The sequence below is a fragment of the Peromyscus eremicus genome, chromosome 18, assembly GCF_949786415.1.
Source record: "Peromyscus eremicus chromosome 18, PerEre_H2_v1, whole genome shotgun sequence".
In the NCBI taxonomy this organism is placed as follows: domain Eukaryota; kingdom Metazoa; phylum Chordata; class Mammalia; order Rodentia; family Cricetidae; genus Peromyscus; species Peromyscus eremicus.
In genome coordinates, this window is record NC_081434.1 from 40,284,996 (window position 1) to 40,312,829 (window position 27,834).

Sequence of the window (27,834 nt, forward strand, 5' to 3'; positions counted from 1 at the left end):
CCCCATCCCCTGCTCTGGATCATAGACTTTCGTATACTTATGTTTCCTTCGGTGAATTATCTGTTCAAATCTCTTGCCTATATTTTTTTTAGATTTATTTAATTTTATGCATATGAGTGTTTTGCCTATACATATATATATGTGCACCATGTGCATGCCTGTGCACTCAGAGGTCAGAAAACGGTGTTGAACTCTGGAACTGGAGTTACCGATGGCTGGGAACCATCTGTATGCTGGGAACCAAATCCCAATCCTCTGCAAGAACAACATGTGCTTTTTTAAAAAATAACTTATTTATTTTTATTTTATGTGCATTGGTGTTTTGACTGCATGTATGTTTGTGTGAGGGTGTCAGATCTTGGAGTTACAGACAGTTGTGAGCTGTCGTGTGGGTGCTGGGAATTGAACTCAGGTCCTCTAGAAGAGCAGTCAGTGCTCTTAACCACTGAGCCATCTCTCTAGCTCTCAACATGTGCTTTTAACTGCTAAACCAATTCTCCAGCTCAACCTACCCATTTGTTTATCGGAATGTTTCTTCAAAAGTGTGAAATTGTTCTTTATTTTGTATACAAGCCTTTTATCCCATACACTCTGCAAATATCTTCTTCCAGTCTATGTGTTGGGGAATATTATTTTAAAGTGTGTTACTTTTGTTTATGTTGCATTTGTTTAACTCTGTGAAGCTGTATTATTGTGTCTGTCTAAACACCTAATGGTCTAATAAAGAACTGAATAGCCAATAGCAAGGCAGGAGAAAGGATAGGTGGGGCTGTCAGAGAGAATTAATAGAAGGAGAAATCTGGGAGGAGAGAAGGAAGGGTCCAGAGAAGGAGGAGGATCCAAGGGGCCAGCCACCCAGCTACACAGCAAGCCACGGAATAAGAAATAATGAAAGGCGCCGGGCGGTGGTGGCGCACGCCTTTAATCCCAGCACTCGGGAGGCAGAGCCAGGCGGATCTCTGTGAGTTCGAGGCCAGCCTGGGCTACCAAGTGAGTTCCAGGAAAAGGCACAAAGCTACACAGAGAAACCCTGTCTCGAAAAACCAAAAAAATAAAAAAATAAAATAAACTGAGCCCCGAACGGTAGTGGCCCCCAACTTTTAGGTTTTCCAATTCCAAACGGAAATGCCCTAGTCCCCATCACAGAAACTGACAATAAAGGCAGTTTTCTTGTTGTTTTGGTTAAGGTACAGTTTTAATTTATTTAACACTATGATTTATTATTATTATTATTATCACTATTATTATATTAATTTTGGTTTTTCGAGACAGGGTTTCTGTGCGTGGCCCCGGCTGTGCAGAAACTCGCTCTGTAGATCAGGCGGGCATCGAACCCAGATCCACCTGCTTTTGCGCTTTTCCACGAAAGCGCGTGCGCCACCACGCGGGGGCCACGACAGGCGGAGTTTCCGATCCGCACAAAACCCGGGGTGGAGAGACATGCACTCGCCACCCGGAAGCTGACGTCAGCCGGGCGCTCCCCGGGCCCCCTCCGGGTCCTCCACGTTTCCCGAAAGGCTAGGCGGCGGACGGGGCGCCCCGGGAGCCGGGGGGGACCCCATTGGCACGGCCCGCGTCACGTGACGGCGAGCCTCCCCGGCGGGGGACGGAAGTGCGCCTGGTGATGTAGCGGCGAGGGAGGGGCCGAGGCCAGCGCCGTCCGTCCGCCGGCCGCCCCGATCGATCGATCGTGCGGTGAGTCCGCGCGCCGAGCGGCAGAGCGGGGCCGCCCGTGGGCCCGGCAGCAGCGGCCGCCCCCCTCCCCACCCTCCGGTCGGCGGCTGCGCCATGGACGCGGAGGGCGCGCGCAGGTAACGCGGACGCGGGCGGCCGGGGTCGGCCGAGGCCGCGGCCCGCACAAAGGCCGGCCTGCGCGTGCGCGCTGGGGCCCGCGCTCCCACCCCCCACCCCCCGCGAGCCCGCGCCGGTCCTCAGGCCCCGGTACCCGCGAGCTTTAAAAGGCGGTGTGCGCGGCCACAGCCTCGATCGCCGGGAACTGGAAAGATGGAGCGGGTGCCTGGTGGACGGACCGGGGGGGGGGGGGGGGCTTCCTCCGCATCCTCTCGGGAAAGCTCCGTGAAGGTTCCCCGGGTGGATGCTCTTGCTGTGGGGTGTGTGCGTGTACAAGGCGCAAGGAAGGCAATCTATAGAGGTTGTGCCTTTCCGTGTGTGTGTGTACAACGCAAGGAAGGCAATCTAGAGATTGTGTCTTTCTGTGTGTGTGTGTGTGTGTGTGTGTGCAACGCCCAAGGAAGGCAATCTATAGAGATTGTGCCTTTCCGTGTGTGTGTGTGTGTGTGTGTGTGTACAACGCGCAAGGCAATCTAGAGATTGTGTCTTTGTGTGTGTGTGTGTGTGTGTGTGTGTGTGTGTGCATGCGCGTGCGTGTACAACGCGCAAGGAAGGCAATCTAGAAATTGTGCCTTTCTGGTGGCCCTGAGATGGTCTTTAACATTGTCCCTTAGGGGTGCTGAGGATGTCAGGGGTGTTGCCAAAGTACAGGTTTGGAGATTTAAACTCTTGACAGAAAGTGAAATAAGAAAAACAAGATGGCAGGGCCTCCGCAGGTAAACGGAATGCTGACTTACTATTAGGCCTGGTGAACAATTAGCGTGCCTCTCAGTGGCGAATGGACACTGAACTTAGGGCAAGGCAACTGTCTTCAGCCTGCCTCCCTTTTCGACCCCTGCGTTCATCTCTGTGAGTGGGTTGATGGGGGCTGACGGCAGTTTGTGGGAGTGAAATGAAAGCCTGGATTACAACTGAAAGATTCAAGGGCACTCTGCAGAGGGGTCTCTACTGACAGGGCTTGTAGATCTAACCCCCAGCTGTTCCTCAACAGTTTACCAATTGCAGGGTGCCAGTGGCCTGCTGGTGAAGAGTGTCCCAGCCCAACTTGCAGAGGGGTTTGTAGAACTGATTGAATGAGAGTCTGCATAAATAAATGCTAAATGGATGGAATAGTGAGTCATTAACAAAACGAGGCACAGTCTTATACGGAAGTTCAGAAAAAACTAAGACAGTAAGGCACGTCAGCAGTTTTCATATAATAGGTTGTGTAGTTTGTCTCTGGAAAGAACGTAACTAACTGCTCAATTTCATGCCCGGTTCAATTTCATGCTGATGCTGTATTTGATGTATTTGGGGTGGGTGTGTGTGTGTGTGTGTGTGTGTGTGCTTGCACACACGCGTGCACACACACACTCCTAAGACCAAATAGTGGGGGAGGGGGGAACCTTGATGTTATACTGTTGAAGTGATGTTAAAATGATCCAAAATAAAATAAAATTATTATTATTTGGGAGGATGTGATTGGGGATTGAGTCCAGGGCCTCTAGCATGCGAGATAAACACTTTACCACAGAGTCATGCCCCCAACCAAAATCTTGGTTTTTATTTTGAAACATCTTGCTGTGTTACCTAGGCTAGCCTTGAATCAGTCTGTAAGCTTAGATGGACCTTAAAGTTATGGGCCTTCTGCCTCAGCCTCCTACATGGCTGGGATTATGGGCCTGGTTTGAACTGGAAATTCTGGTTGGTCCTAAGTCTCTGTGCTCACTGCCTGTCATAACTAATGCACAGTTATGTGCACACAAGCACAGTCAGCAGCAGACTTGTATGTGGTGTCCCTTCGCAGTGCCCATTACCAGCTCCCACGCCCATTAGCACAGGTCGTTGCGTTGTGAGCACTCAGTGTGATACGTATTTGTTCAAGTGAGGAGTTCCTCATTGTTTCTAGAGAAAGCCGTAAAGATTTAAGACACGGCAGATCTGAATTGTTTTAACTATACTTTTTTTTTTTTTTTTTTTTTTTTAAATCTTTGAGACACTCTTGCTTTGTAGCCCCAGGCAGGCCTCAAGCTTATGTTCATCCTCCTGCCTCTGCTTTCTGAGTGCTGGGATTACAGGTGTACAATGTGGTGACTTTCTTAATCAGCTCTGTGTGTGTGTGTGTGTGTGTGTGTGTGTGTGTGTGTGTGTGTATGTGAGTGTGTAGAGACCACGGACAGCAGTGGGAACCAGTCCTGGGAACAGGAAGTAAATAGGAGGGGGTGGAGAAGGGGTCTAGGAGAGAAGGGGTCTAGGAGAAGCAGCATGAGAAGAAGGAAAGAGGCAGTGAGGGGTAGTTTAGACCAGCAGATAAGGGAAGAAAAGAGAATGGGACGTCTTCATCAAGCTTTGAAGTTTCACACAGAATGGAAGGTCTGGGGCCTCTAATAGTTCATCACAACTTGACTTGGAGTCACCTAGAAGACACACTTCTGGATCTGTCTTTAGAGTGTTTCCAGAGACGTTCCCCTGAGGAGCTGCCCTGAATGTGATGGTCCTGTCAGAGGGCTTTCCATTTGCAGACCTCTGCTCAGTGAAGCTGGATCTTGGACTGAACTACACAAAAGAATGTCGGGATGAGAAAGAGCAAAGCAGATTTCGTAAGCTTGTTAGGTAGTGGTAAGGGATTGTAAGTACGCACTTACTTATTATTTTATTTTTAGCATTTTACTGTGTGTGTGCACTCATTCACTCATGCATGTGTATATATGGGGATGCCCATGTTTCACAGCCCCAACCAATATGGAGGTCAGAGGACAATTTTCTAAAGTTTATTTTCTCCTTCCCCTTGTGGGTTCCAGATGCCAGACTCAGGCTATCAGTCTTGGTGGCAAGTACCTTTGCCTGCTGAACCATGTCACTGGCCCAAGCATGGCAGAGCGGAGCTTAGTTTAAAAGGACAGTACACACCTAAGACATGGAAGTCCACAGGTGTCTTCAGTGGCTATGTGTAAAATTCTGTGTCTTTCTACTGCATTGCTCAAGGGATGTAATTTACAGCTAAGTTTAAAGACTAAATGAAAACAAGATATGTACATTTGTCTTAGTTACTGTTCGATTGCTGTGAAGGGACATCATGACCAACTTTCATAAAAGAAAGCATTTAATTGGGGACTTGCTGACAGTGTCAGAGAGTTAGTGCAGGACGGCACTGGAACAGTGGCTAAGAGCTTTGTATCCTGACATGAAAACAGCAGGCAGAAAGAGACACTGGGCCTGGTGTGGGCTTTTGAAACTTCAGAGCCCGCCCCCAGTGACACGCCTCCTCCAACAAGGCCACACCTCCTGATCCTTCCCAAACAGTTCATCGACTGGGAACTAAGCATGCAAATATACGAGCCCATGCAGACCGATATCATTCAAACCATGGCGCTGGTTTGTTTTCCTCTTAAAGAATTTCCCTTGTAGGTAAAATTGTAAGTGGTTTTATGAGGTGTGTTAAGGATGACTTAAGGTGATATAAGGATGTGAGAGGAGTCAAAACTTAAGGCCTGATTAAGCTTAGTTTCTTGTTTTTAATACCCTTACTTGTGATGTACTTAGAAAGATAGGCAATCCCTGTAGGGAATCGTGATTTTTGTCGGTTGTGTTGACGCTCTGACTCATAGCCAAACTCTGGAATAAAAGACTTCCCCTTCTGGTGTTCTTTAATTTTTCTGTCCATCCTTCTCTGGGCTGGGTCCCAGAGTGGGGAAAAGGAAAGAGCCTGCTAAGTGCTGGCATTCCCCTTTCTCTGCTTCCTGATCAGCACCATGGACCAAGTGGCTCTGGCTGCCACGCCTTCCCCAGCCTGGTGGACTGTGTTCTTCTGAACTGGGCATAGGAACAAGCCACGCCTTCCCCAGCCTGGTGGACTGTGTTCTTCTGAACTGGGCATAGGAACAAGCCACGCCTTCCCCAGCCTGGTGGACTGTTCTTTTGAACTGGGCATAGGAACAAGCCACGCCTTCCCCAGCCTGGTGGACTGTGTTCTTCTGAACTGGGTTAGGAATAAGCTGTTCTTCCATTAAGGTGCCTTTTTTCAGGTATTGGCTACACCGACCAGGAAAGGAGGAAAATACAGGATCTGTTCAGATCTCAACAGGTTTAGTCCTGTGTAGTGGAGAGGCTGCTAAATCTAATTCTTCATTAGCGTAGTGAGGGAGGGGAAGGTGGACAGTAGGTATGACGACTCGGTTCTCCCTGTGGCTGCCCCTCTCCTGGAGACGGAACAGGAGCACTGCAGAATTCTATCCCAGGGAGTAGCCAGTGGTGTGTGTGTGTGTGTGCGCGCGCATGTGCGCGCGCACACGTGTGAGACAAAGATATTTCTTAAATCTTTTGAGCAGGGAGTTAGAAAGATGACTGAGCAGTTAGGAACACTTGCTGCTCTTGCAGAGGATGAGTTTCTCCCCCATCATGAGCATGGTGGCTCGTAACTGCCTTACTCCAGTTATGGGGGCACTGACTCCCCTTCTCACCTCCACATGACATGCACATAGACTCACGTAGACAAGCATAGGTACATATACAACTCTGGTTTTCTAGCATTCAAGTTTAAGAAGGTTTTTCTGTACATGTACAGCTTTCTTCTGCCAAGTAACAATGTTACAGAGGCAGAGGCAGGCGGATCTCTGAGTTCAAGGCCAGCCTGGTCTACAGAGTGAGTTCCAGGACAGCCAAGGCTACACAGAGAAACCCTGTCTTGAGAAAGAAAGAAAAAAAAAAACACCCCAAAAAAAACGAAGAACAAAACCAAGAAACCAACCAAACAACAACAACAAAAGACTGTTATGGGACTGGGGAGATGGTTTACCTGGTAAGGTGTCTGCTGCAGTACCTATGTGAGAATCCGGGTGTGTGCCTGTTTTCCTTCCACAGGGGAGGAAGAGGCCATCTGTGGTTTGCTGGTTGGTTGGTCTGGCTGGTCTGGGAGCCTCAGGTTCAGTGAGACCCTGTCTGAAAAACTAAGCTAGAGAGTCCTCGAGGGCGCTACCTGATACTGACCTCTGGCCCCCACATGTTCCCACGTAAACAGTGTTACATTCCACCTTTTGTTTGGGGTGTTGGGAAGCTAGTCACATGATGCCACATTTAATTCTCATGGCCAGGCACGGTCACACATGCCTATAATCCCAATACTTGGTAATAGAGGCAGGAGGATCAGGAGTTCAAGTTCACCTTGAGCTATGTCGAGTTGAGGCCAGCTGGGACTACACGAGACCTTGTCTCAAACAACAAAAAGCCCACACAGAAATATTTTAAATATTTATCATTTTTTCTGTAGTTTTGCATAATGCCAATTAGCTTTTAGTAGCTGCATAGTATTTTCTCCCGTTTGTGACAATAGTTTATTGAGTTGTTATGTAATTTGAGAACAGTATTTGTAAAGAAATAGTTTGAGGATGGAGAGATAGTTTAACAGTAAGAGGACCTGCATTTGATTCGCAGCACCCATATGGTGGCTCGCAACTCTCCATAACTTCAGTTCCAGGGGCTCTGACACCCCTCTTCTGCCCCCACAGGCACTGTACGCACACGTTATACGTATATGCAGACAATACTTTTACACATAAAATTGACCTTTAAAATTATTGTGTGTGGGAGTGTATGTGTGTGTGTGTATGTGCACATACGAGCGTGTGCTTTGGTTTTTTTTTACTGTGCAGCCTGGTCCTCAAAGTCACAGAGATCCGCCTGCCTCTGCCTCCCGAGTGCTGGGATTAAAGGCTGCACCACCACCTCCAGGCTCTGTGTATGTGTTCCTATTTTTCCTCACTGGTGCCAACCCTCCTCTCCTGCATCCCTCCTTGAAGACAAAGTGCCTATTCGCTGGGATTGGGCCCCTGTGGTCTTGGAGCGTGTAGCACTCTAGCTGTGTTCTCACGGGTAGTCTGTTACCCTGTGTGCCCTTTGTGCCCTGTGCTGAGGAACTGAAGTTGATTTCCAGATTGAACAGAACCGGGGGAGTCTATACAGTACTGCTCAAGAGCCCTCTTTCAGGCTTTGTGGGATAGCTCAGGGTTCCAAGCAGGGACAGAGAAGCAATAGTCAACATCCAGAGTATTTCTCCTCACTCTCATCAGGTGTTCTTGGGGCAGGAAGTCTCAGGGCAGATTAGGCTGTCAGCAAGGTGCTCTCACTTGGGCTGAGCTGGGGAAGGTGTTCCCAGGGGAGTAAACAAAGATCTAAGGGAGCAGAGCTCTCAGCCAGGCAGTGTGGGAAAATCTACTGTTACCTTTTATGGGGCGGGGCGGAAGGGAGTGATTTGAGACAGGGTTTCTCTGTGTAGCCCTGGCTATCCTGGAACTCTGTAGACCAGGCTGGCCTGGTACTCAAGAGATCTGCCTGCCTTACTGCTGGAATGTTGGGATTAAATGTGTGTGCCGCCACTTCATGGCAGTTAAAAGTTACCTTTTGCCGGGCGTTGGTGGCGCACGCCTTTAATCCCAGCACTCGGGAGGCAGAGCCAGGCGGATCTCTGTGAGTTCGAGGCCAGCCTGGGCTACCAAGTGAGTTACCTTTTAACTTGGCATTTTACTGAGATAAGACTTAATTACAGAACTGGCTCATTTGACCTTTGCTTTTTTATTTGTGCATGTTTGTGGGTAGATGAGAATGTGTGCACCATCTCTGTGCAAGTGCGTATGGAATTCTGGAAGAGGGTGTCCAGTCCCCTGGAACTAGAGTTACAGGAGATTGAGAACTGCCTGATGTGGGTGCTGGGAATGAGCCTGGATCCTCAAGAGAGCAGTGAGTGCTCTGCATGTCTCTCCAGCCCCTGTCTCAAAAACAAACAAAACAAAACAAAACACACACATAACCCAAAAGAAAACCTAGGTTATATGGGGATGGGGAAATCCTTGTGCCAAGATGGGAAGTAGTGTTTGTGGGGCTATAAATTGTATTTGTGAATATTTTTAATTCATATGGATTGATAGCCCTTCAAGACTATCTACTAGAAAGTTCCTATGATCTTGTTTCAGGGACAGTGTAGGCACCTTGAGAGGACTGGCAGGTTTCATTGGTGGCACATTGGGCCAGCATACACTGTAAGAGTTAACGTTTGTGTAGTGAGTGCTTGGTAAAGGTCAGGGAAGAATGTGCATTGGAGAGTAGGCCTTCTTCTCTCCTGTTAGCTTTGAATAATGACTACGATCCATCCGGCTATAAAATGGTTGGATTCTGAAGACTTGAACACCTGATCATTTAAACTCACAGCTTCTACCTAATTGTTCTTTCAGCTATTCGCTGGAGCAAGTTCAAGCTTTCTATTCATTTCCATTTCAACAAATGATGGCTGAAGCCCCTAACATGGCAGTCACGACTGAAGCGCAGATGCCGGCAGAAGCTCCTGCCCAGGAGGAGCCTGTACCAGGTACTTCTTACCACGCTGCTTTAAAACCGTGGGCCCGTCCCTGAATGCCTCCTGTGCTGGTAAGGCGGTTAGTAAAGTTCCACATCTGCACACCGGGTGCTCCGGGGTGGGGGTGGGGGTGGGGGGATGGGGACCCGAGACCTTAGCACTAGCATTTAACTTGGTCCACGGGCTCAGCGGCAGCAGACTACTAACACAAGAGCTCTGAATGTCAGGGCAGAATGACATCCTGTGAACAACAGAGGAGGGAAGGTACCAGCTGAGGGAACAGAGTTGAGCCATGGCAGCCAGAAACTTGAGTGATTGTGTGGCTTCTGGAGTATGGAAGGAAATGGTGGGAAATGGGGCCAGACAAGGCAGTCAGGCTGTGTTGATCCTGAGGAGTACACATTCTATTCCCAAAGCAATAGAGAGCTGTCGAGAGGTTGGGAGCAAGGAAGTGACGTAAATGGGCATTTTAAAGTCGGTCTGGAGGGTGTTTTAAGAACAAGACAGGCTTGAAGGTGAGGAGTGGAGTAGAGACTTTCTGTAAGCTGGGGAGGATATGGAGAATATTGGAGAGCATGGAGAGAGTTGGGCAATACTCGAGGTAGAATTACTTGGCTGTAGTTCATATATTTCATGTGGATGCTGAGGGAGGAGGAGGAGGAGAAACCAGCAAGTACCTGTCGTAGTCCATTACATGATTATAATGATTACTTGAGGCTGGGTGACACTTTTATTGTGGGTTTGTTTGTTTGTTTGTTTTTTCATTTTGCATGCCAACTACAGATCCCTCTCTCTTCCCTCATCCTGCTCCCCTGCCTTTCCCCTCAACCCACCCCCTATTCCCTCCTCCAACAAGTAAGACCTCCCATGGGGAGTCAGCAGAGGCAGGTCTAAGCCCCTCCCCCTGAATCAAGGTGTCCCACCATAGGGAGAGGGCTCAAAAAAGCCAGGTCATGCACCAGGGATGGATCCTGATCCCACTGCCAGGAGCCCCTTAAGCAGACCAAGCTACACAACTGTCTCACTTATGCAGAGGGCCTAGTCTAGTCCCATGGAGGCTCCACAGCTGTTGGTCTAAAGTTCATGAGTTCCCACTAGTTTGGTTTGGTTGTCTCTGTAGGTTTCCCCGTCATGATCCTGATGCCCCTTTTTATTGTGATTACTATGTTTATGTTTATGTGTGTGTTGCCTGTGTGTATGTCTATGCACATGTGTACCCGGTACCCACAGAAGCCAGAAGAGGGCATCAGATCCCTGGAACTGGAGTTACAGACTGTTGTGAGCTGCCATGTGGGTGCTGGGAATTGAACCTGGGTCCTCTGGAAGAACAACCGATGTGTTCTTAACCACTGAGCTATATCCCTGCCCGGAGTGACATTTTTAAAAAGCGTGGTTTTGATTGTTTAATGTTCTATGTGCATGGGTGTTTTCCATGCATTGTCTGTGCACTGCTTACATGTCTGGTACCTTCGGAGGCTGGAAGAGGGTGTGGGATCCCCTGGAACTGGAGTTAGAGATGGTTGTACGCTGCCATGTGAGTGCTGTGTCCTCTGCAAGAGCGGCCACTCTTAACCACTGGGCCATCTCTCCCATCTCTCCAGCTCCGAGGACGGCGGTGTGTGCACAGTTCTGAAGGTTCAGGAGCATAGCACCAGCATTTGCTCAGCTCTAGGGAAGACCTCCTGGCAGTTGGCACCACAGTGGCAGAAGTTAATGTGAGAGAGAATCCCATCCCCAGACAGGAAGCCACAGCGACAGATAGGCATTCCCCCAGTTAACCCAAGGACCCTTGAGTGGCCCCACCTCTTAACGGTTCCACAGCTACCGAGGGACGAAGCATCCAAACACAGGAACCTCTGGTGGACAAACTCGAGCATTATCCAAAGCATTCTTAGATTTCTGACGGGCAGTTGGTTACAGGAAGTGCCACACACTGAGATAAAGAATTAGAAGAGGAGTCAGAAGATTGAAGTGTGGAGTTGGGGTACCAGCAGCAGTATTTATATTAGGAGTGTGCTCATAGTTGGTATATAGTCCCAGGGCTGCCTCCTGCCTTGCTTCTGTGTTTGCCGATGGGGAGCTGGTGTCCCCAGCTGCTGGTCTATGGTGGTAGAGCCCTGGTAGGGAGTGGCTGAAGCAGCCTTCCAGGCTTGGTGGAACAGAAGCCTGAGAAAACAGGAAAGCATGCAGAGAATGAAGGCTGAGGGAACCAAGGGTTCCTGTTGAATAACCTTGAGTCTGTGTTTCTCAGCCTCAGGAGACGTTAGCATTGTCAAGAGACGTTTGACCATGGGACTGTCAGGCAGAAATGACAGGTGGTGTTACTCACTAATGACCAGATTTGCCCTCAACACACATCGTTCAGCCTTAAAGTCAGTTAAAACCTCTCCCTTTGAGGACAGGGTCTCACTGTAGACCAGGCTGATCTTGAATTCATAGAAATTCTTTGCCTGCTTCCGCTTCTTGAATGCTAGTGTTAAAGATGTGCACCACCTTGTCTGGCCTTGTTCAGAAAGTTGTTTACTTAATTATTCATGTACTGATTGAATTCCTATAAAGTGGTTCATAGATCCCTGGAGAAAGCAGGAAGCCAAGTGAGATTGTACAGGAAATCATCCTGTGACTGTCACGTGTGCCTAGATGGAGGGAAAAGGAGGGAACACACTGCAGCCCAGTGTTGGGAAATACAAGGCCGGAACTGGAATCCGATAACATGGGTGGAATCTCCTGCAGTTTCTAAATTAAAGTTTTCTGTAGCCACATTCTGGAAATCACTGTGTTTCAGAGGCTCCAAAAAGAAGGAAAAGGAAAACCAGAGCATCAGAACCCAAGGACCCAGTGGAACCCAAAAAACCTGCTGAGTCAAAAAAATCTGGCAAGTCCACAAAATCAAAAGAGAAGCAAGAAAAAATCACTGACACCTTTAAAGTGAAAAGAAAAGTGGACCGTTTCAACGGCGTTTCTGAAGCAGAGCTTCTGACCAAGACTCTCCCTGATATTTTGACCTTCAATCTGGACATTGTGATCGTAAGAATTTTTGTCCTTGGTAGACAGTGAATGTCACTAGAGGATTATCTTAGAGTGGTCCTTACCAATAGCAATCTTCTGAAAAGAGGGTTTCTGAGACCCTTCTGGGGGTGAGTGGTGTTACCTTCCTGAGGTTGAGTTATGTGGGGGTGAACAAGAGATGAGCCTGAGGTTGGGACTGCCTGGGTTCAAACCTTCCAGCAAGGGAAGGCCCTGGGCGGGCCTTCATCTTTACAGTATTTCATTGATAAAACGTGTGCATGCCTCCCTTGAGTGAACTAACCCACGTGAACCACTTAGATTGCAGGATAGTTGGTAGTACTCAGTAAATGATGGTACTGGATTGTTTTTGCTTTTTGGTATTTTGAAATACACTCACTGTGTAGCCCTGGCTGGCCTCAAACTTGTAGCAGTCCTGGTGCCTCTGACTATTACACACCTGTGCCACCACATCCAGCCAGACAGTACTAAATCGGAGCTTCTGTCTATAATGTAAGAAACACTAGAACCTAGTGAGCATCATTGGACAGCTGTGTAGGCGTTCTGGAGAGAAAGTTACTTCCTGGGATGCTGGCAGGACGTGGCTTGGACTGGCTGCTGGAAGACCTGCATCTTTCCTGACTGCAGGCAGCCTGCCTCAGTGGGGGTCCAGTTGGTTCTTTGAAAACAGCAGCAAATTTTAGAAAGGAGTTTATGCTGCAGCAGTTATAATCAATTCCGTTTTCTCTGCCACCCCTGTATAAAAGCCCGAAGGCTTAACCCTGACTTCTTTCGGTTTTTAGCATGTAATAATTGCACAACATACCAGGCTTCGTTGTTTCATACATGTACATGATGCACTTTGTGTTCACTGCCCAGTTAACCTCTTGTCCTTCTTCCTCATCTTTTTTCTTATCAAATAGTCTACCTTTTCTTTTTCCTGTTTTTCTTTTTTTCTTTTTAAAGAATTATTTATTTATTATGTATACAGAAGAGGGCGCCAGATCTCATTACAGATGGTTGTGAGCCACCATGTGGTTGCTGGGAATTGAACTCAGGACCTCTGGACGAGCAGTCAGTGCTCCTAACCTCTGAGCCATCTCTCCAGCCCTTTTTCTGTTTTTCAAGACAGGGTTTATCTGTGTAGCCTTGGCTGTCCTGCAACTCGCTCTGTAGACCAGGCTGGCCTCGAACTCAGAGATCCACCTGCCTCTGCCTCCCTAAAGGCATGTGCTACCACAGCTTGGCTATTTTTCTTTTTTTTTATTCTCTTACATATTATATCTAGACCAGTTTCCTCTTCCTCCCCTCCCCCCAAGTCTGTCTCCCTCCTCTCCCCCCCATTCACCCCCATCTCCAACTCCCCTCAGAAAAGAACAGGCCTCCTGGGGGATATCAACCAAACATGACATAACCAGCTACAATAAGATCCGGCACATACCATCACATCTAGGCTGGACGAGGCAGCGCAGTGGGAGGGAAAAGGTCCACAAGTAGGCAGAAGAGTCACAGACAGCCCCCGCTCGTTTTTTTTTTTTGTTTGTTTGTTTGTTTTGTTTTAATAGAGAAATTTTTTTTAAGAAAAAACATAATAATTTAGTATACTGCATAGTGTAGGGGGTGTGGCGGTAACAGAACAGCCTGCCTTTCATCTGGATTTTGCATCTGAAATAAAATGTGATGTTTGTCTGAGTTAAAGCTAAAACTAGTTAATTATTCTGTTTTATAGATCGGCATTAACCCAGGACTAATGGCTGCTTACAAAGGACATCATTACCCTGGACCTGGAAACCATTTCTGTAAGTGTCTACTTCTGAAAAGGCCCTTTTAGAATGAGATCTTTCTTTAGGATTCATTAGAGTTTTACAGTTATGAGAATGATACAGATAACATGTACTCAGATTGCACATTTCTCTGAGTCTATATATGAAGGTCAGGGGTCTGAAATGGTGTACCATTGTTCACAGTTTTATGTGCTAGGGAGCAGAAGGGCACGGAGCAGAACTTGGTGATAATTTCTGTGGAGCTGGGGATCAAACCCAGGACTTCGAGCATGCTAAGTATTCTACACCTGGCTGACCTCCCTACCTTCTTTCTCTTTGCTCAAAATGTTTTCGATTCTTTTTTTTTGTTTTTTTGTTTTTTTTTTTGTTTTTTCGAGACAGGGTTTCTCTGTGTAGCTTTGCGCCTTTCCTGGAACTCACTCTGTAGTCCAGGCTGGCCTCAAACTCACAGAGATCCGCCTGCCTCTGCCTCCCGAGTGCTGGGATTAAAGGCGTGTGCCACCAACGCCCGGCATGTTTTCGATTCTTATTTGTTATTGTTATTACTTTTTTTTAAAAAATTGAGACAGAGTCTCTTTATGTAATCCTGGCTGTTCAGGAACTACTATATAGACAGCTGGCTTGAACTCACAGAAATCCTCCTGCTTTGCCTCCCGAGTGCTGGGATTAAAGGCATGCGCTATCATGCCTGGCCTTGGTTTGTTTTTGTTTTTGTTTTTTTAAGAGGGTGTGTGTGTATCCCACAGATACAGTAACAATAGTACTTTGCTATGACAGTATAGACCTATAGGTCGTGACCCCCTTGACAAACTTCTATCTCCAAAAATATTTACATTACAATTCATAACAGTGGCAAAATTACAACTATAAAGTAGCAGTGAAAATAGTTTTATGGTTGTGGGTCACCGCAACATGAGGAACTACTAGGAAGGTTGAGAACCACTGGTGTAGACAAAAGTATTGGTGTTCCTAGATTTTTGTAAGTGTTGTTTCCTCGGAGAGATGAAAAGTATTGATTGTGGAGCTGGAGAGGTGACTCATCGGTTAAGAGCATTGGCTGTTCTTCCAGAGCACCCAGATTTGATTCCCAGCACCTACATGATGCCCTGTTTTGGCACCAACACCACATATGGTGCACAACACCCTAGGCAAAACACCCTGTTATGGTTGTTTTTATTTTTATTTTTTGTCAGTGTGACACAAACTCAGAGTAATTTGGTAAGAGTTGAGAAACCACCAGATTGGGCTGTGGGGCATTTTCTTGATTGGGAGGGTCCAGCTCATTGTAGGTGATCCCATCCCAGGCAGGTGGTCCTGAGTTGTGTAAGAAAGCAGGCTGAGCAAGCCAGTAAGGAGCATCCTCCATGGCCTCTGCATCACTTCCTGCCTCCAGGTTCCTGCCTTGAGTTCCTGCCCTGACTTCTTTCAGTGATGGAGTGTGACCTGAGAGATGTAAGTTGAAATAAACGCATTCTCCACAAATTGCATTTGGTCATGGTCTTTATCACAGCAATAGAAACCCTAACTAAACACACCCATACACATAAAAAAACAGTTTCTTAAAAGAAATTAATTGATTTTTAGATAGGTTATATATAAAATGCTTTGGTATGAGACATTCTAAAGACAATTCCTTTAGAAGAAAATAGCAAAGGCTCATTCTTTGATAGTGAGCTTTAAAAACAGGTACTACTACTGTGTTGCTCTCCATATGAAGTTGTTCATACAGACCCTTTACCACTGCCTACTAGAGCAGCGCGTGTCCTCAAAAAACACTGCTTATCTAAGAATAGCATTCCAGATGTTTAGGCTAGGTACTAGTGTACTTTTGAACCCAGCACCATATTGTCCCTTTTTTTTTTTTTTTTCTTTTAGTTCTGAGAAAGTGTGTCTTAGTTTCCTCCACTCTCAAGGTGTTTTAATTCAGTCTGTGGGGTAGTCCGAGGGCAGATGGTGACATTACCAATAACTGGGTGAGAACACGGTTCGAAGCTGTGGTACAAAGAAGATAATAGTTTCTTGTAGGAAAGTGACGGTTATTGAAATCATAGAGATTAGCATGGTATCCAGCCTGCTGTCATTGCTCAATAAGGTATTAGGCCTAGGTACTGATTTTTAATACACTTTAAGTCCTTTATCTCCCATCAGTTTTAAGAACAGGATGTAGACTATTCCATCAGTTTTCTGGTAAAAGCTTTCCACTTTCTGTGGAAGTGACAGCGTCGTCTTTTCACAGGGAAGTGTCTGTTCATGTCAGGGCTGAGTGAGGTTCAGCTGAATCACATGGACGACCACACCTTACCCGGGAAGTATGGCATCGGATTCACCAACATGGTGGAGAGGACAACTCCGGGCAGCAAGGATCTGTCTAGGTAGCTATAGAGCATCTGGTGGCGAGGCTCTCGTGTGACTCAGGAGCACTGCGTGTGTGATGGTTATTGAGCAAACACTGCTGTTTATGTTCCTCACTGCTTCTTCACTCAATTTCAGTAAGGAATTCCGGGAAGGAGGGCGAATCCTAGTGCAGAAACTGCAGAAATACCAGCCACGCATAGCTGTGTTTAATGGAAAATGTAAGGTTTACTTCTGCATCTTTATCTTCTCTCTGCTAATGTCAAGGGCAGCGTTAAACATGTGTGTGGTTTTCTATTTTAGGTATCTATGAAATTTTCAGTAAAGAAGTGTTTGGAGTAAAGGTTAAGAACTTGGAATTTGGGCTTCAGCCCCACAAGATCCCTGACACAGAAACTGTAAGTCCTCTAAGTACATCTGTAAACCAGATCCACAGGGACTTCCAGCTAGCTGGCCTTTTCATTTGTCTCAGACATTGTCATTTTTGCCATGAAAAAAGCCATCTGTTGTATTAAATCATTATCAGCTTACACTTTCAGACGCAATTAGAGTTTTATTTAAAAAGTATTTGTGCCGGGCGGTGGTGGCGCACGCCTTTAATCCCAGCACTCGGGAGGCAGAGCCAGGCGGATCTCTGTGAGTTCGAGGCCAGCCTGGGCTACCAAGTGAGTTCCAGGAAAAGGCGCAAAGCTACACAGAGAAACCCTGTCTTGAAAAACCAAAATAAAAAAAAAAAAAAATTTGTTAGCTAAATATCAGAGGAACTGGCTCACACTACATTTAGAATATCATCAATGGCAGTTACTTAAAAACTCAGACGTACATATAAATACAGTCTTCATTGGTAAAATTAACTACTTTATTTGTATATTTAATCCCAGCTTAATTTTCGAGCCATACATGCTAGACGAACATCCAGCCAACATTCTGTTTGGTACTGTCACACTATCAGAGATACGAGACAGCCTGTGGTTTTCTCTTTTTTTAACGTTTCCTTTATTTATCTATTTTTATGTGTGTGGGTGTTTTGCTTGCATATGTCTGTGTACCACATGTGTGCAATACCAATGGAGGCCAGAAGAGGGCACCAGATTTCCTAGGACTGGAGATAGAGAAGGTTGTGAGCCGCCATGTGGGTGCTGAGAATTGAACCCTGAGTCTTCTGTAAGAGCAGCCAGTGCTCTTAACCACTGAGCTATCTCTTCAGCCTGGTATAGTGATTTCAAACTAATTTCCGCCGAGTATCTGCAGACATTTGGTTCCAGTTTTGTTTACTCTTCTTTTTTTAGTACTTAAGTATATAGGTTTTCCGTTGTCTTGTTGTGCTGAGGATCAAACCTAGGTCTTTGCACATGTCAGACAAGTACTGCCACTTAGCTATACCCTGGCCTGCTTACACATAGTTTTCTATACAGCTTTCTTTTATTATTCAGTTGAAGGGGTCAGGGTAATTGGGATTGAACCTAGGGTTTCTCACATGCTAGGCAAGTGATCTACTACTGAGCTATGTCCGCAGCCTTTTTTACTTTTTGTTTTGAGTTAGAGTCTCACTAAGTTGCCCAAAGTAGTCTTCAAATCGCTCTCTAGTTCAGGCTGGCCTTGAATTTGCCATCCTCCCATTTCAGCCTCCTGATTAGATGATGGGATTAGAAACCTGTGCCACCAGGCCTACCCTGAACACAGCTTTCTAAAAACTACACGGTGCACACTGACACAGAGGCAGGTGGATCTCTGTGAGTTAGAGGCCAGCCTAGTCTACAGAGTGAGATCCAGGACAGCCAGGGCCACACAGAGAAACCCTGTCTCAAAAAAAAAAAAAAGCCCCAAATCTCTCCCTCTCTGCTTTCCTGTAAACACTTGATTGGTGAGCATCCTAGTTTGTACTCTCGCTGTGATAAACACCATGACCAAAGGCGGCTTGGGAAGAAGAGATTTATTTCCACTTACAAATCACACACCATCGTCGTCAACGACGTCGAGGGAAGCAGAAGTGGAAGCAGACTGGAAGAACACTGCTTGCTGGCTTCCTCTGGCTCGCTCAGCTTGCTTTCTTATGGAACCCAGGCTCTGGGGCTGGAGAGATGGCTCCGTAGTTAAGAGCACTGGCTGCTATCCCAGAGGTGATCTGACACCCCCACACAGACAGACATGCCGGCAAAACCCCAGTGCACGTAGACTACATCTTAGAACAAACCAAACAGGCCCACTAGGGATGGCGCTCCTCTTAGTGGGTGGGGCTCTCCTCCCACATATTAGCAGTTAAGAAAAGGCGTCCCGGGGCTGGCAGGTTGGTTATTGAGTGGGTTACGACATTTGCTGCCAAGCCTGACAACCTGAGTTCAGTCCCCAGACACACACACTGTGGAAGGAGGGAACAGACTCCCACAGGTTGTCCTCTGACCTCCACTTGTACACACACCACATGCCCCTCCACCACCACCCCGCACCCCAAAATAAGAAAGTGCCTCACAGGCAAGGCCCAGGCTAGTTTGATCTGGGTAATTTTTCAGGTGAAGTTGCCTCTTCACAGGTGATTGTAGATCTGGGTCAGTTGATAGCCAAGAAGTAACCGTGGCAACGGCGGCGGTCCTCTTGGCCCTGCATTTATCTTAGACACGGTATTCTTTACCATAAACTAAGAAGCTGCTGATGTTGCTAGTGATTTAGCTCAAAGAGAAAACAGTTTACTTTCTATTCTTTTACTTTGTGTGTTTGTGGGCGGGTGGGTGGAGGGTCTCACTATGTAGACTAACCTGTTCTCAAACTTACAGAGATCCCCTTGCCTCTGCCTCCTGAGTGTTAGGATTAAAGGTGTGCTGGTGCCAGTAGACTGTCTACTCTGGGTCATTTTAATTGAAGAATATCTTGAAAATGTGCTGTTATAAAACACGCTAACATACTCACCTGCGTGTCTGTATCAATTAGGAATTTCTCTAAACATGCTATAGTCAGAGCAAATAATTAAAAATCACCATAGATAAAGTAGTCCATCATCTCACTTGTGTATAGAGAGGACAGAAGCAACTTCTGCCCTTTGAAGGATAGTTTGTCACCAACCAAAATGATAAATGTGTCTTTCCCTGTAGCTATCTACTTCTGGTGTTTGTTTGTTTTTTTGTTTTTTGTTTTTCGAGACAGAATTTCTCTGTGTAGTTTTGGTGCCTGTCCTGGATCTTGCTCTGTAGCCCAGGCTGGCCTCAAACTCACAGAGATCCTCCTGGCTCTGCTTCCCAAGTGCTGGGATTAAAGGCGTGCACCACCACTGCCTGGCTACTTCTGGTATTTTATCCAACTTCTGGGAAAATCTCCAAATTAATGATGTATAAAGCTTTTTCCTGTAGTCGATAAAAGAACTCATAACAACCTAAATCTACAATTGGCTCGGGTTAATAATTATAAAAAGCCTGGATAACTTCATTTAAAAGGCTTTTTTTTTTCCTTGCTATATGGTCAGAACATCTCTGCGATACACCGTTGAGTAAAGAGAAGAGCAGGGTATGGGGAAGTAGAGCACATTGTCTTGTATGTTATGAAAAGGGATGTGGGGTAGTTGATACCCTAGATGCCTTGGATTGTCCACGGACACCTCGGGGACTCAGAGTGATTGTCTCAGCAAAGGCAGCTGAGTGGACAGAGAGCTGGGAGGGTAAACGTCAGCATAAATGCTGCAGCCCTTTGTTCCTCTTGAATCGTGAAGTGTGTATTTACTAAGGAAAGAAAAGACTTGATTGATAGAGGAACACTGCAGGGAGCCATCTCTTAATTTAAGTATCAAGTTATTATGCCAAATAAAGGTAAGTTTTTCTGACCACAGTGTGAGTAGTTTCAATCAAATGTTAAGATCTCTGAACCTTTAAAACTTGTTGATCCCAGCTCTGCTACGTCATGCCATCTTCCAGTGCCAGATGTGCTCAGTTTCCTCGAGCCCAGGACAAAGTTCACTACTACATTAAGCTGAAGGATTTGCGGGATCAGCTGAAGGGCATTGAGCGGAGCACAGACGTCCAGGAGGTGCAGTACACGTTCGACCTGCAGCTGGCACAAGGTTTGCTAGCGTCCCTTCCCTCATCAGTGACTGTGCGTCCGCAACAGAAAGGAGGGTGTGGGTTTCAAGCAGGAAGAAGGGAAATTTTATTGGAGCCAGATGCTCTGGTACCGGATTTTAGTGTCTGTTCGGGTCTCCTTATACCATGGTTTCCCCCTGTTCTGGGTCTAAGGACCGCCTCCCTGCCTAAAACTGAGTGTGGTGGATTTTTCCAATTCTTACAACCTAATTTAGTATATGCTCCAAAGAATTGTAAGAACGACAGCAAATGGGGCTGGAGAGGTTGCTCAGGGGGTAAAAACATCTGTTGATCTTGTAGAGACCAGGTTCGGTTCTCAGAACCCACCTCAGGCGGTTCACGGCCACCTGTAATTCCACTTCCGGGGGAATCTGTTGCCCTCTAGCCTCCTCGGTCACCTGCATGCATATACACTAATGTAACACACACACACACACACACACACACACACACACACACACACACACAAATAAATAAATAAATAACAAGTCTTAAAAAAAAAACTACAGCAAATTCTGTAACTCAGCTGAATTTATAGAAAACTTCTACAACACCAGTTTCAGCCATCTTTACCTTCCCCACAGAGGACGCGAAGAAGATGGCTGTTAAGGAAGAAAAGTATGATCCCGGCTATGAAGCAGCGTATGGCAGTGCTTACGGTGAAAACCCATGTAATAGTGAACCTCGCAGCTTTCCTTCAAATGGGCTAAGTATGTTCCCATCCGGATTTGTTCCTTTCAGAGGATTGGGGGGCGATGGGGATGTAATAGGAAAAGAAAGTAATTGTTGGAGATTTAGGGATACTAATCTAAAAATGTAGTTAAGTGACTGAAGATTTTCACATCATGTTCTTAATGCATGGCTTCTAAACAACCCCCTAGCATCTCCTTCTCTGAGTAACAAATGATGATTTCTCAGTCCTCGAACTGAAAAGCTAGTAGAAACTTAACACTGTTTTTAAAAACTCGCTCAGTATCTTAATAGTTCTTTAATGCACTTTAAAGATCCCCCGATAAGATCAGTTGAAACTTGACAATGAACGAAGATTCTTTCCCTTCCCAGCAGCCGACGGTGCGGAGCTGAGAGAAGAGGCCCCTGGTGACGTTCCAAATGGGCAGTGGATGGCACAGTCATTTACAGACCCGATCCCCTCTTTTAACAATTGTGGGACCCACGAACAGGAAGAAGGAAGCCATGCTTAACGACGGTGCTTCTCAGCTCTGCCTCAATGCTGCAGTTTTAATGCAGCTGGCAGGACCTCGAACCTCAGTTTCCTAACTAAAGAGTTAGTATTCATAGTACTTTACGCTAGTGGTGTAATTATACATGGAGCAGTTACATGGTAGGGTCAACTGTATGAACCTATGTAGTCTGGAAGGAAAAAAATAGGGTGTTTTCTACCTGAGTTTTGTATTTGAATTACCCATCATCCCAGCTTTTTATATACTATATTTCATTTATGAAGAAACTGGTTTTCTTTGGGGAGTTACTTTGATGTAATTTTAAAACGCAACAGTCTGAATATTTATAGTTGATTCTTGACTGTCCATACCTATATATGCCATTATCCCTTTTAATGCCTCAGAAGGGCATGCTAATAAGAATCAAACTAGTAAAAGGCAGATGTGCCGATTTCCATGTAAGAAGCTAACCAACCCTCAGTGGAGTCTGGTTAGTTTTGGAAGCTGGGGGTAAACTCAGAACTTCCTAGTCACACTCTCCAGATGGTGTATATGGCAGTTGCTTAGTAATAGAATCAGAGTGTGGCCTGACCTGATGGGCCTAAGCCCTGCCTTCGGCCTCCCACTCCTGTGTGCTGATCCTCTCAGAGACAGAAACTGTTCTGAGCTGGTAGGTTCCTGAGAACGCACTAGACCTTTTACGTTTGCCAATTGTGTATTTTACTGAATTTCCCCATCAGTGTTTATCACTGTTCTAATTTTATCCTTGACTGGAAAGTAGTAAGAAATGAACTTTCAGGGACAGCAACAAGATGCTGGAGGTGTTTGATAATTCTGTTTAAACTGGTGCTGTGTGTACATGGGATGTACTAAGATAATGCAGACTTTTTCTTGCTAGTTAAAACTAATGAGTCAATAATTTAAAAGTGACTGTCACTACTGTTTGTTACTGTGGACTAAGTGAACCTCATGAAAAGGTTGGCTGGAATTTGTACCTTTATAGTTTCTAACGCATTTTCCACGGTGCTACAAATAGTCCAGCCCACTGGGGCTGGTGGATATTAAAACTGGGTATTCAGAAATACCTATTACATTCAATCCTGATCACTCATGAATATTCTGACTTGATGCATACCCAAGGAGCATGCTGGTTTTGCAGTATGAAATGTCTGTGCGGTGTTTTTATTCCACAGAGGTTAAGTAGTCTGCAGAGAAGCAGTTTCTTGTGAATCTTAACATGCCTTTTAGCTGTGGCAATGATGGATTTTATTTTCCTTACGTCTAGTCGAGCTGTGTACAGTCATGTTATTTAAAAGGTGTACTGCACTGCTGTTTACATGGACATTTTGTGCGGGTGCTTTGAAGTGCCTGGCATCAGGGATTAGGACCAGTTGAATTATTTTTTTCCATGGGACTATGTAAAGCATGTAACTAGGTATTGCTTTGGTATATAACTGTTGTAGCTTTCCCATAGATTTCCTTGAGTAGAGAAATACCTTTAAATTATGTCACTCTGGAGAATGGGTGTGAGGGTCTTCCGAAACAGCTCAGCGTTTTTCATTGACCATGGCAAATGAGTCATACGTGTTGATATATCCTGCACATGACAGGATGGCGTTTTCTCCATTATAATACTGGGATTTTAAATTCATATGAAAGTCTGTGTGGTTTTTACAATAAACATTAAGAATGGCTATGCTTAAGGAACAGGCTTTTCTGTAGAAAGACTTAATGGTATCCTTCTTCGCTTTAAACCTGAAGACAGTTTACTTTCTATTATATTTAACTTGTAGAGTAATACATGAGGAAAACTTGAATATTTTATTTGTACAGATATCGTGTATGTGTGTGTGTGTGTGTGTGTGTGTGTGTGTGTGTGTGTGCTTTGTTTGTTTTTTGAGACAGAGTTTCTCTGTGTAGCCCTGGCTGTCTTGGAACTCATTCTGTAGACCGGCCTGGCCTCTAACTCAACAGAGATCCACCTGCCTCTGCCTCCACCTCCCAAGCTGGGATCAAAGGCATGCAACACCACCAAGCGATATTTAAATTTTTTTAGTTTTAATTTTTATAAAGGACAAAACTGGCAACCTGTTAAAAAACGAAAACACCTGCAGCCAGGCATGGTGGCACATGCATTTAATTCCAGTACTTAGGAGGCAGAGGTATGTAGATCTTGTGAGTTTGAGGCCAGCCTGGTCAATAAGTGAGTTCTAAGCCAGCCAGGGCTATATAGAGAGATCCTATCTTATGCAAAATCAGAACCAACAAGAACAGCTACAAAAATACCTAACTGTGAAAAATTAGAGACTTTTAAAGTTTTCTGGTATAACTGTCATTCAAGTCCAGACCAGCCTGGGGTACATAGTGAGACCCTGTCTCAAAACACCAAGAAGAGAGGGGAAGGGGGTGAAGGGCCAGTCATAATTACCACTTGAACTTCAAGAATTAGGTCTGCCTTTGGTCCACGGTTGAACATGTAACACAGTTCTTGCTTCTTCCATTGTAGATCTATGTGTCCGAGGTGCCGTTCCTAAAGAACAGGGCTAGGGGAGGGTACAAAGGGTGATTCCATTTTTGTCCAGGGAATACTTGAAGTATCGAGGTGTGTCATCTGTTGTGATGGAGTTTAAAGATCCCCGCAGGGTCAGGAACAAACCAGCTTTCCCATAAGTCGTTGTGAACACTAGGAAAGTCCCAGGGCTTATGTCTTCCGTTCCAGTGGAGTAGTTTAGCGTCCTGCAGAAAACGCTCCGAATATCTTGCTTCAGGGTTCCAGCCTTCAGTGTGTGCAGAGGAGAACAGGCTTGTTAGTGAATACAGTTTCCAGGAAACACTGGACACAAGCTCACAGGAAAGGTTTCCACTTAGCAGTCACACCTCAGATGAACCTCACTGGTGTGAAACTACAGTGCGCACAGCTTATAGAGTAAATAAACCACAGGGCTATACAGTGAAGAAAGCTTACTACTGCCATTTCTCGGACTATTCTACAGGACTTAGAAGGTCATGCACATAGAATTTATAAAAAATACATATCCTCACTGGGTGGTGGTGGCGCACACCTCTAATCCCAGCACTCGGGAGGTAGAGGCTGGTGGAGCTTCGTGAGTTCGAGGCCACCCAGGTCTACAGAGTGAGTTCTAGGACAACCACGGCTATACAGAGAAACTCTGTCTCAGGGGGAAAAAATACATATCCTCTGCTGCTATGTTTCTTTCCGTAACTGAAACTCTATTGAGTAGAAGAATGATTACTGGAAGCTGTTCTGCTGCTGCATGCCAGCAACAACAGAGCCTGGCTTCTGTCACTCATTAGCTCAGATGTGGCCGCAGCTGCCCGAGAGAAGCTGGTTAGTCTCCTCAGCCTGTGGTTAGAATGACCAGCCTCCAGCCAGTCTCCACAAAGGAGCCCACATCTGGGAGGAGGCACATGACACTGTGGAACTACCCCAGAGTCTGAGAGATGAAATTACTTCTAACTAATTTGTTTTATAGATGCTAAGTCTTTCTGTTTAGACCCAGACTTAGTGCATCCTATCATTACTGTTGCTTCCTCTTCTAAAACAAAACCGGATCACTTTTCAAACCATTGCTACATAGACTGACTTTACAGACCTCGCCTGATTCCAGACCTTACAGAGAAAAAGGGTCATTTTCCTAGGAAGATTATATGACCTTCTTGAATGTCAGTAGTTGGTCATTCGCAAGGCAGATCACAACGTGCTTGTCCTTTTTCTTTTGTGCACATGTTTCTGTGCACGTGGTCATGCATGTGGACATGAACGTGGCCATGCATGTGGGTATGCACATGGCTATGTATGGAAGGCCAAAGCTGACATCAGCTTTCTTACAATTTTTTTCCAGTTTTGAAGCAGTGGCCTCTCACTTAAACCCAGAGCTTGCCAGTGTGGCTGGTCTAGCTAGCCAGAGAACCCTGTCTCTGTCCCCCTGAGTCCTGGGATTGCTGGCTTTGCTGGCTTTGCAAGGGTCCTGGGACTGGAATTGTTCATAAGCTTGCATGGCAAGTATTTTTATGCCCTGAGCCATGTTCCCAGCCCAGCTTCACACAGCTCTTCTTACAAATATTGACCTCCGCTTTTGGTGGGATTTTTGTCTATGGAAATGGTGAGAGTTGACCTAATAGCAATAAAGTGCCAGGTATCTAAGGTCATTGTGTGCCATTATACACCAGCAGGTTCTGTCCACGGTGTTCTGTAGAACCTTGCAAAGTGGAAGTTCTATGCCAAGCATCAGTCTGTACGCTTTTCTTTCTTTCTTTCTTTCTTTCTTTTTTTTTTTTAAAAAAATCTTTATTATTTTTAAATAGATTTTTATTTCATGTGCATTGCATGTCTGTGTGAGGGTGTCGGATCCCTTGGAACTGGAATTACAGACAGTTGTGAGTGGCCATGTAGGTGCTGGGAATTGAACCTAGGTCCACTTACAGAGCAGCCAGTGCTCTTACCTGCTGAGCCACCTCTCCAGCCCAGGTTCATAGGGTTTTCAGGAATCCTAGAATGTACCGTCTGGCAACTAAAGAGGGCAGCTGCGTTTGAAGATTCTGAGCCTAAGGGTTAAGGAGGTGGGGTGACGGGTTCGAAGACCTAGGCTATAGGCAGCGCGGTGGTGGTCACTGGGTGAAATGTGCGCCTCCCTTGCTTCCTGGCACTACTTACCGAGGTGCCGGATGTGCCACAGAGGGTTGATGGTGGAATACTTCCCGTGAAACACAATCAGCATCGGTGAGGTAGCCACTCCGCCTCCCAGGGAGCTGCTGTAGAGGTTTTCTCTAAGAGATGAGACGGAAAACCGACATTGGGTCTGGAGCCCGCACAAACACCAGGTCAGCGCTAATACGGTCCTTCAAGAAAAGATGTGAGGCTTTCCTTTCCACTTCTCCCCAACTTTTAATTTTCAGCTAGGGGTTTTGTTGTTAGAAACGGTCTCCTGTAGATCAAACTGGCCTTGAAGTCCCCCTGTAGCTGAGGATAGCCTTGAGTCAAGCCTGCTGCCTTCACTCCGACACGCTGGGGTGGTAGGATGTACTGTCACACCTACCTCCCAATTTCTTTTCTTATTTTTAAAACTATCAAACTTCAAAATGTACACAACCAGGAGCTCCCGTACACATCACGTAGAATCACATGACCCATGCACATGATCCAGAGTCACAATCTCCCATGTATGTCACCTGAGGTCACACTCTCATGTCCATGAGGCCACACCCCTCTGCATGTCATCTAGACTCGCAGTGTTCATACTTGTTAATATCTTTTTTTTTTTTTTTTGGTTTTTCGAGACAGAGTTTCTCTGTGTAGCTTTGCGCCTTTCCTGGAACTCACTTGGTAGCCCAGGCTGGCCTCAAACTCACAGAGATCCGCCTGGCTCTGCCTCCCGAGTGCTGGGATTAAAGGCGTGCGCCACCACCGCAACTTGTTAATATCTTGTCACTAACGCTCGAGGTTTTTTATGGTCCGCACAGAAGATCAAATTCTGATCCTATACTGAAGCTGCTCACGAGTTCAGTGTTAGGATGGCATTAAGACACACATGAGGGGCTGGAGAGATGGCTCAACAGTTAAACGCTGGTGCTCATACAAGGACCCATCTTCAAGATTCCCAGCCCCAGGTGGTGACTCTCAGCCACCTGAGACTCCAGTTCCCAGGATCCCACACCCTCTTCTGGCCCCCAAGGATACCAGGTATGCGTGTGGTACATAAACGTACAGGAAGGAAGCAGAACACCACACACACAAAGTTAAAAATAGTTTTGTTTTTAAAAATGGGGGGAAAAAATCGAGCCAGGTGTAGTGGCGCACGCCTTTAATCCCAGCACTCAGGAGGCAGAGGCAGGTGGATGTCTGGGAGTTTGAGGTCAGCCTGGTCTACAAAGCGAGTTCTAGGACAGCCAAGGCGGTCGGTTACACAAGAGAAACCCTGTCTTGGGGGGAAAAAAATCAAAAGGATTTTTAAAAAATGCAGGTTCTATGAAATGAGACTTAAAAGTAGGTCTGTGGCCGGGTGTGGTGGCGCACGACTTTAATCCCAGCGTATTGGTGGCAAACGCCAGTCTGGTTTCACGGCAAGTTTCAGGCCAGCAGGCCAGGGCTACAGAGTGAGACCCTGTCTCCCTCAAACAGCAGACTATAAAAGAAACTCAAAATAAATGAAGATTCCTCAGTGGAAAAGGTTCAACTCACATTACAAAGCAACTTACTAGGAAAATGGAATGAACCCTGATCTCACAGCATCGATTCTTCAGATTTCTATCAT

At 46.0% G+C, this 27,834-nt stretch overlaps 2 protein-coding genes across 6 annotated transcripts in view; one reads left to right on the forward strand and one right to left on the reverse strand.

The window, feature by feature from the left end:
* The first annotated feature begins 1,705 nt into the window (after positions 1 to 1,705).
* On the forward strand, positions 1,706 to 23,265 carry Tdg (thymine DNA glycosylase). 2 transcript variants are annotated; one of them, XM_059245727.1, is made up of 10 exons: positions 1,706 to 1,811; positions 9,054 to 9,187; positions 11,961 to 12,202; positions 13,911 to 13,980; positions 16,202 to 16,337; positions 16,456 to 16,538; positions 16,621 to 16,715; positions 20,191 to 20,362; positions 20,966 to 21,091; positions 21,444 to 23,265. In XM_059245727.1, exons 1-10 carry the CDS (start codon positions 1,789 to 1,791, stop codon positions 21,581 to 21,583), a joined length of 1,221 nt encoding a protein of 406 aa, XP_059101710.1. In that variant the 5' UTR covers positions 1,706 to 1,788; the 3' UTR covers positions 21,584 to 23,265. The 2 variants fall into 2 exon arrangements, with proteins under 2 accessions (XP_059101710.1, XP_059101711.1); XM_059245728.1 differs by having other exon boundaries at positions 21,447 to 23,265.
* Positions 23,266 to 23,599: 334 nt separating this feature from the next.
* Positions 23,600 to 27,834, reverse strand: part of Glt8d2 (glycosyltransferase 8 domain containing 2) — a 42,186-nt gene continuing 37,951 nt past the window's right edge. For all 4 annotated transcript variants that reach the window (XM_059245725.1, XM_059245723.1, XM_059245724.1 and 1 more), the window contains 2 exons: positions 26,238 to 26,350; positions 23,600 to 24,339 (listed from right to left, as the gene is read on the reverse strand). In XM_059245725.1, coding sequence (XP_059101708.1) covers positions 24,170 to 24,339; positions 26,238 to 26,350 — 283 coding nt within the window. In that variant the 3' untranslated portion in view covers positions 23,600 to 24,169. The remainder of the gene's footprint in view (positions 24,340 to 26,237; positions 26,351 to 27,834) is intronic.

Coding starts and splice junctions, on each gene's coding strand:
- Tdg (XM_059245727.1), top strand. CDS start 1,789: ATGGACGCGGAGGGCGCGCGCAG. Junction 1,812..9,053: donor GACGCGGAGGGCGCGCGCAG/GTAACGCGGACG, acceptor TTGTTCTTTCAG/CTATTCGCTGGAGCAAGTTC. Junction 12,203..13,910: donor TCAATCTGGACATTGTGATC/GTAAGAATTTTT, acceptor TCTGTTTTATAG/ATCGGCATTAACCCAGGACT.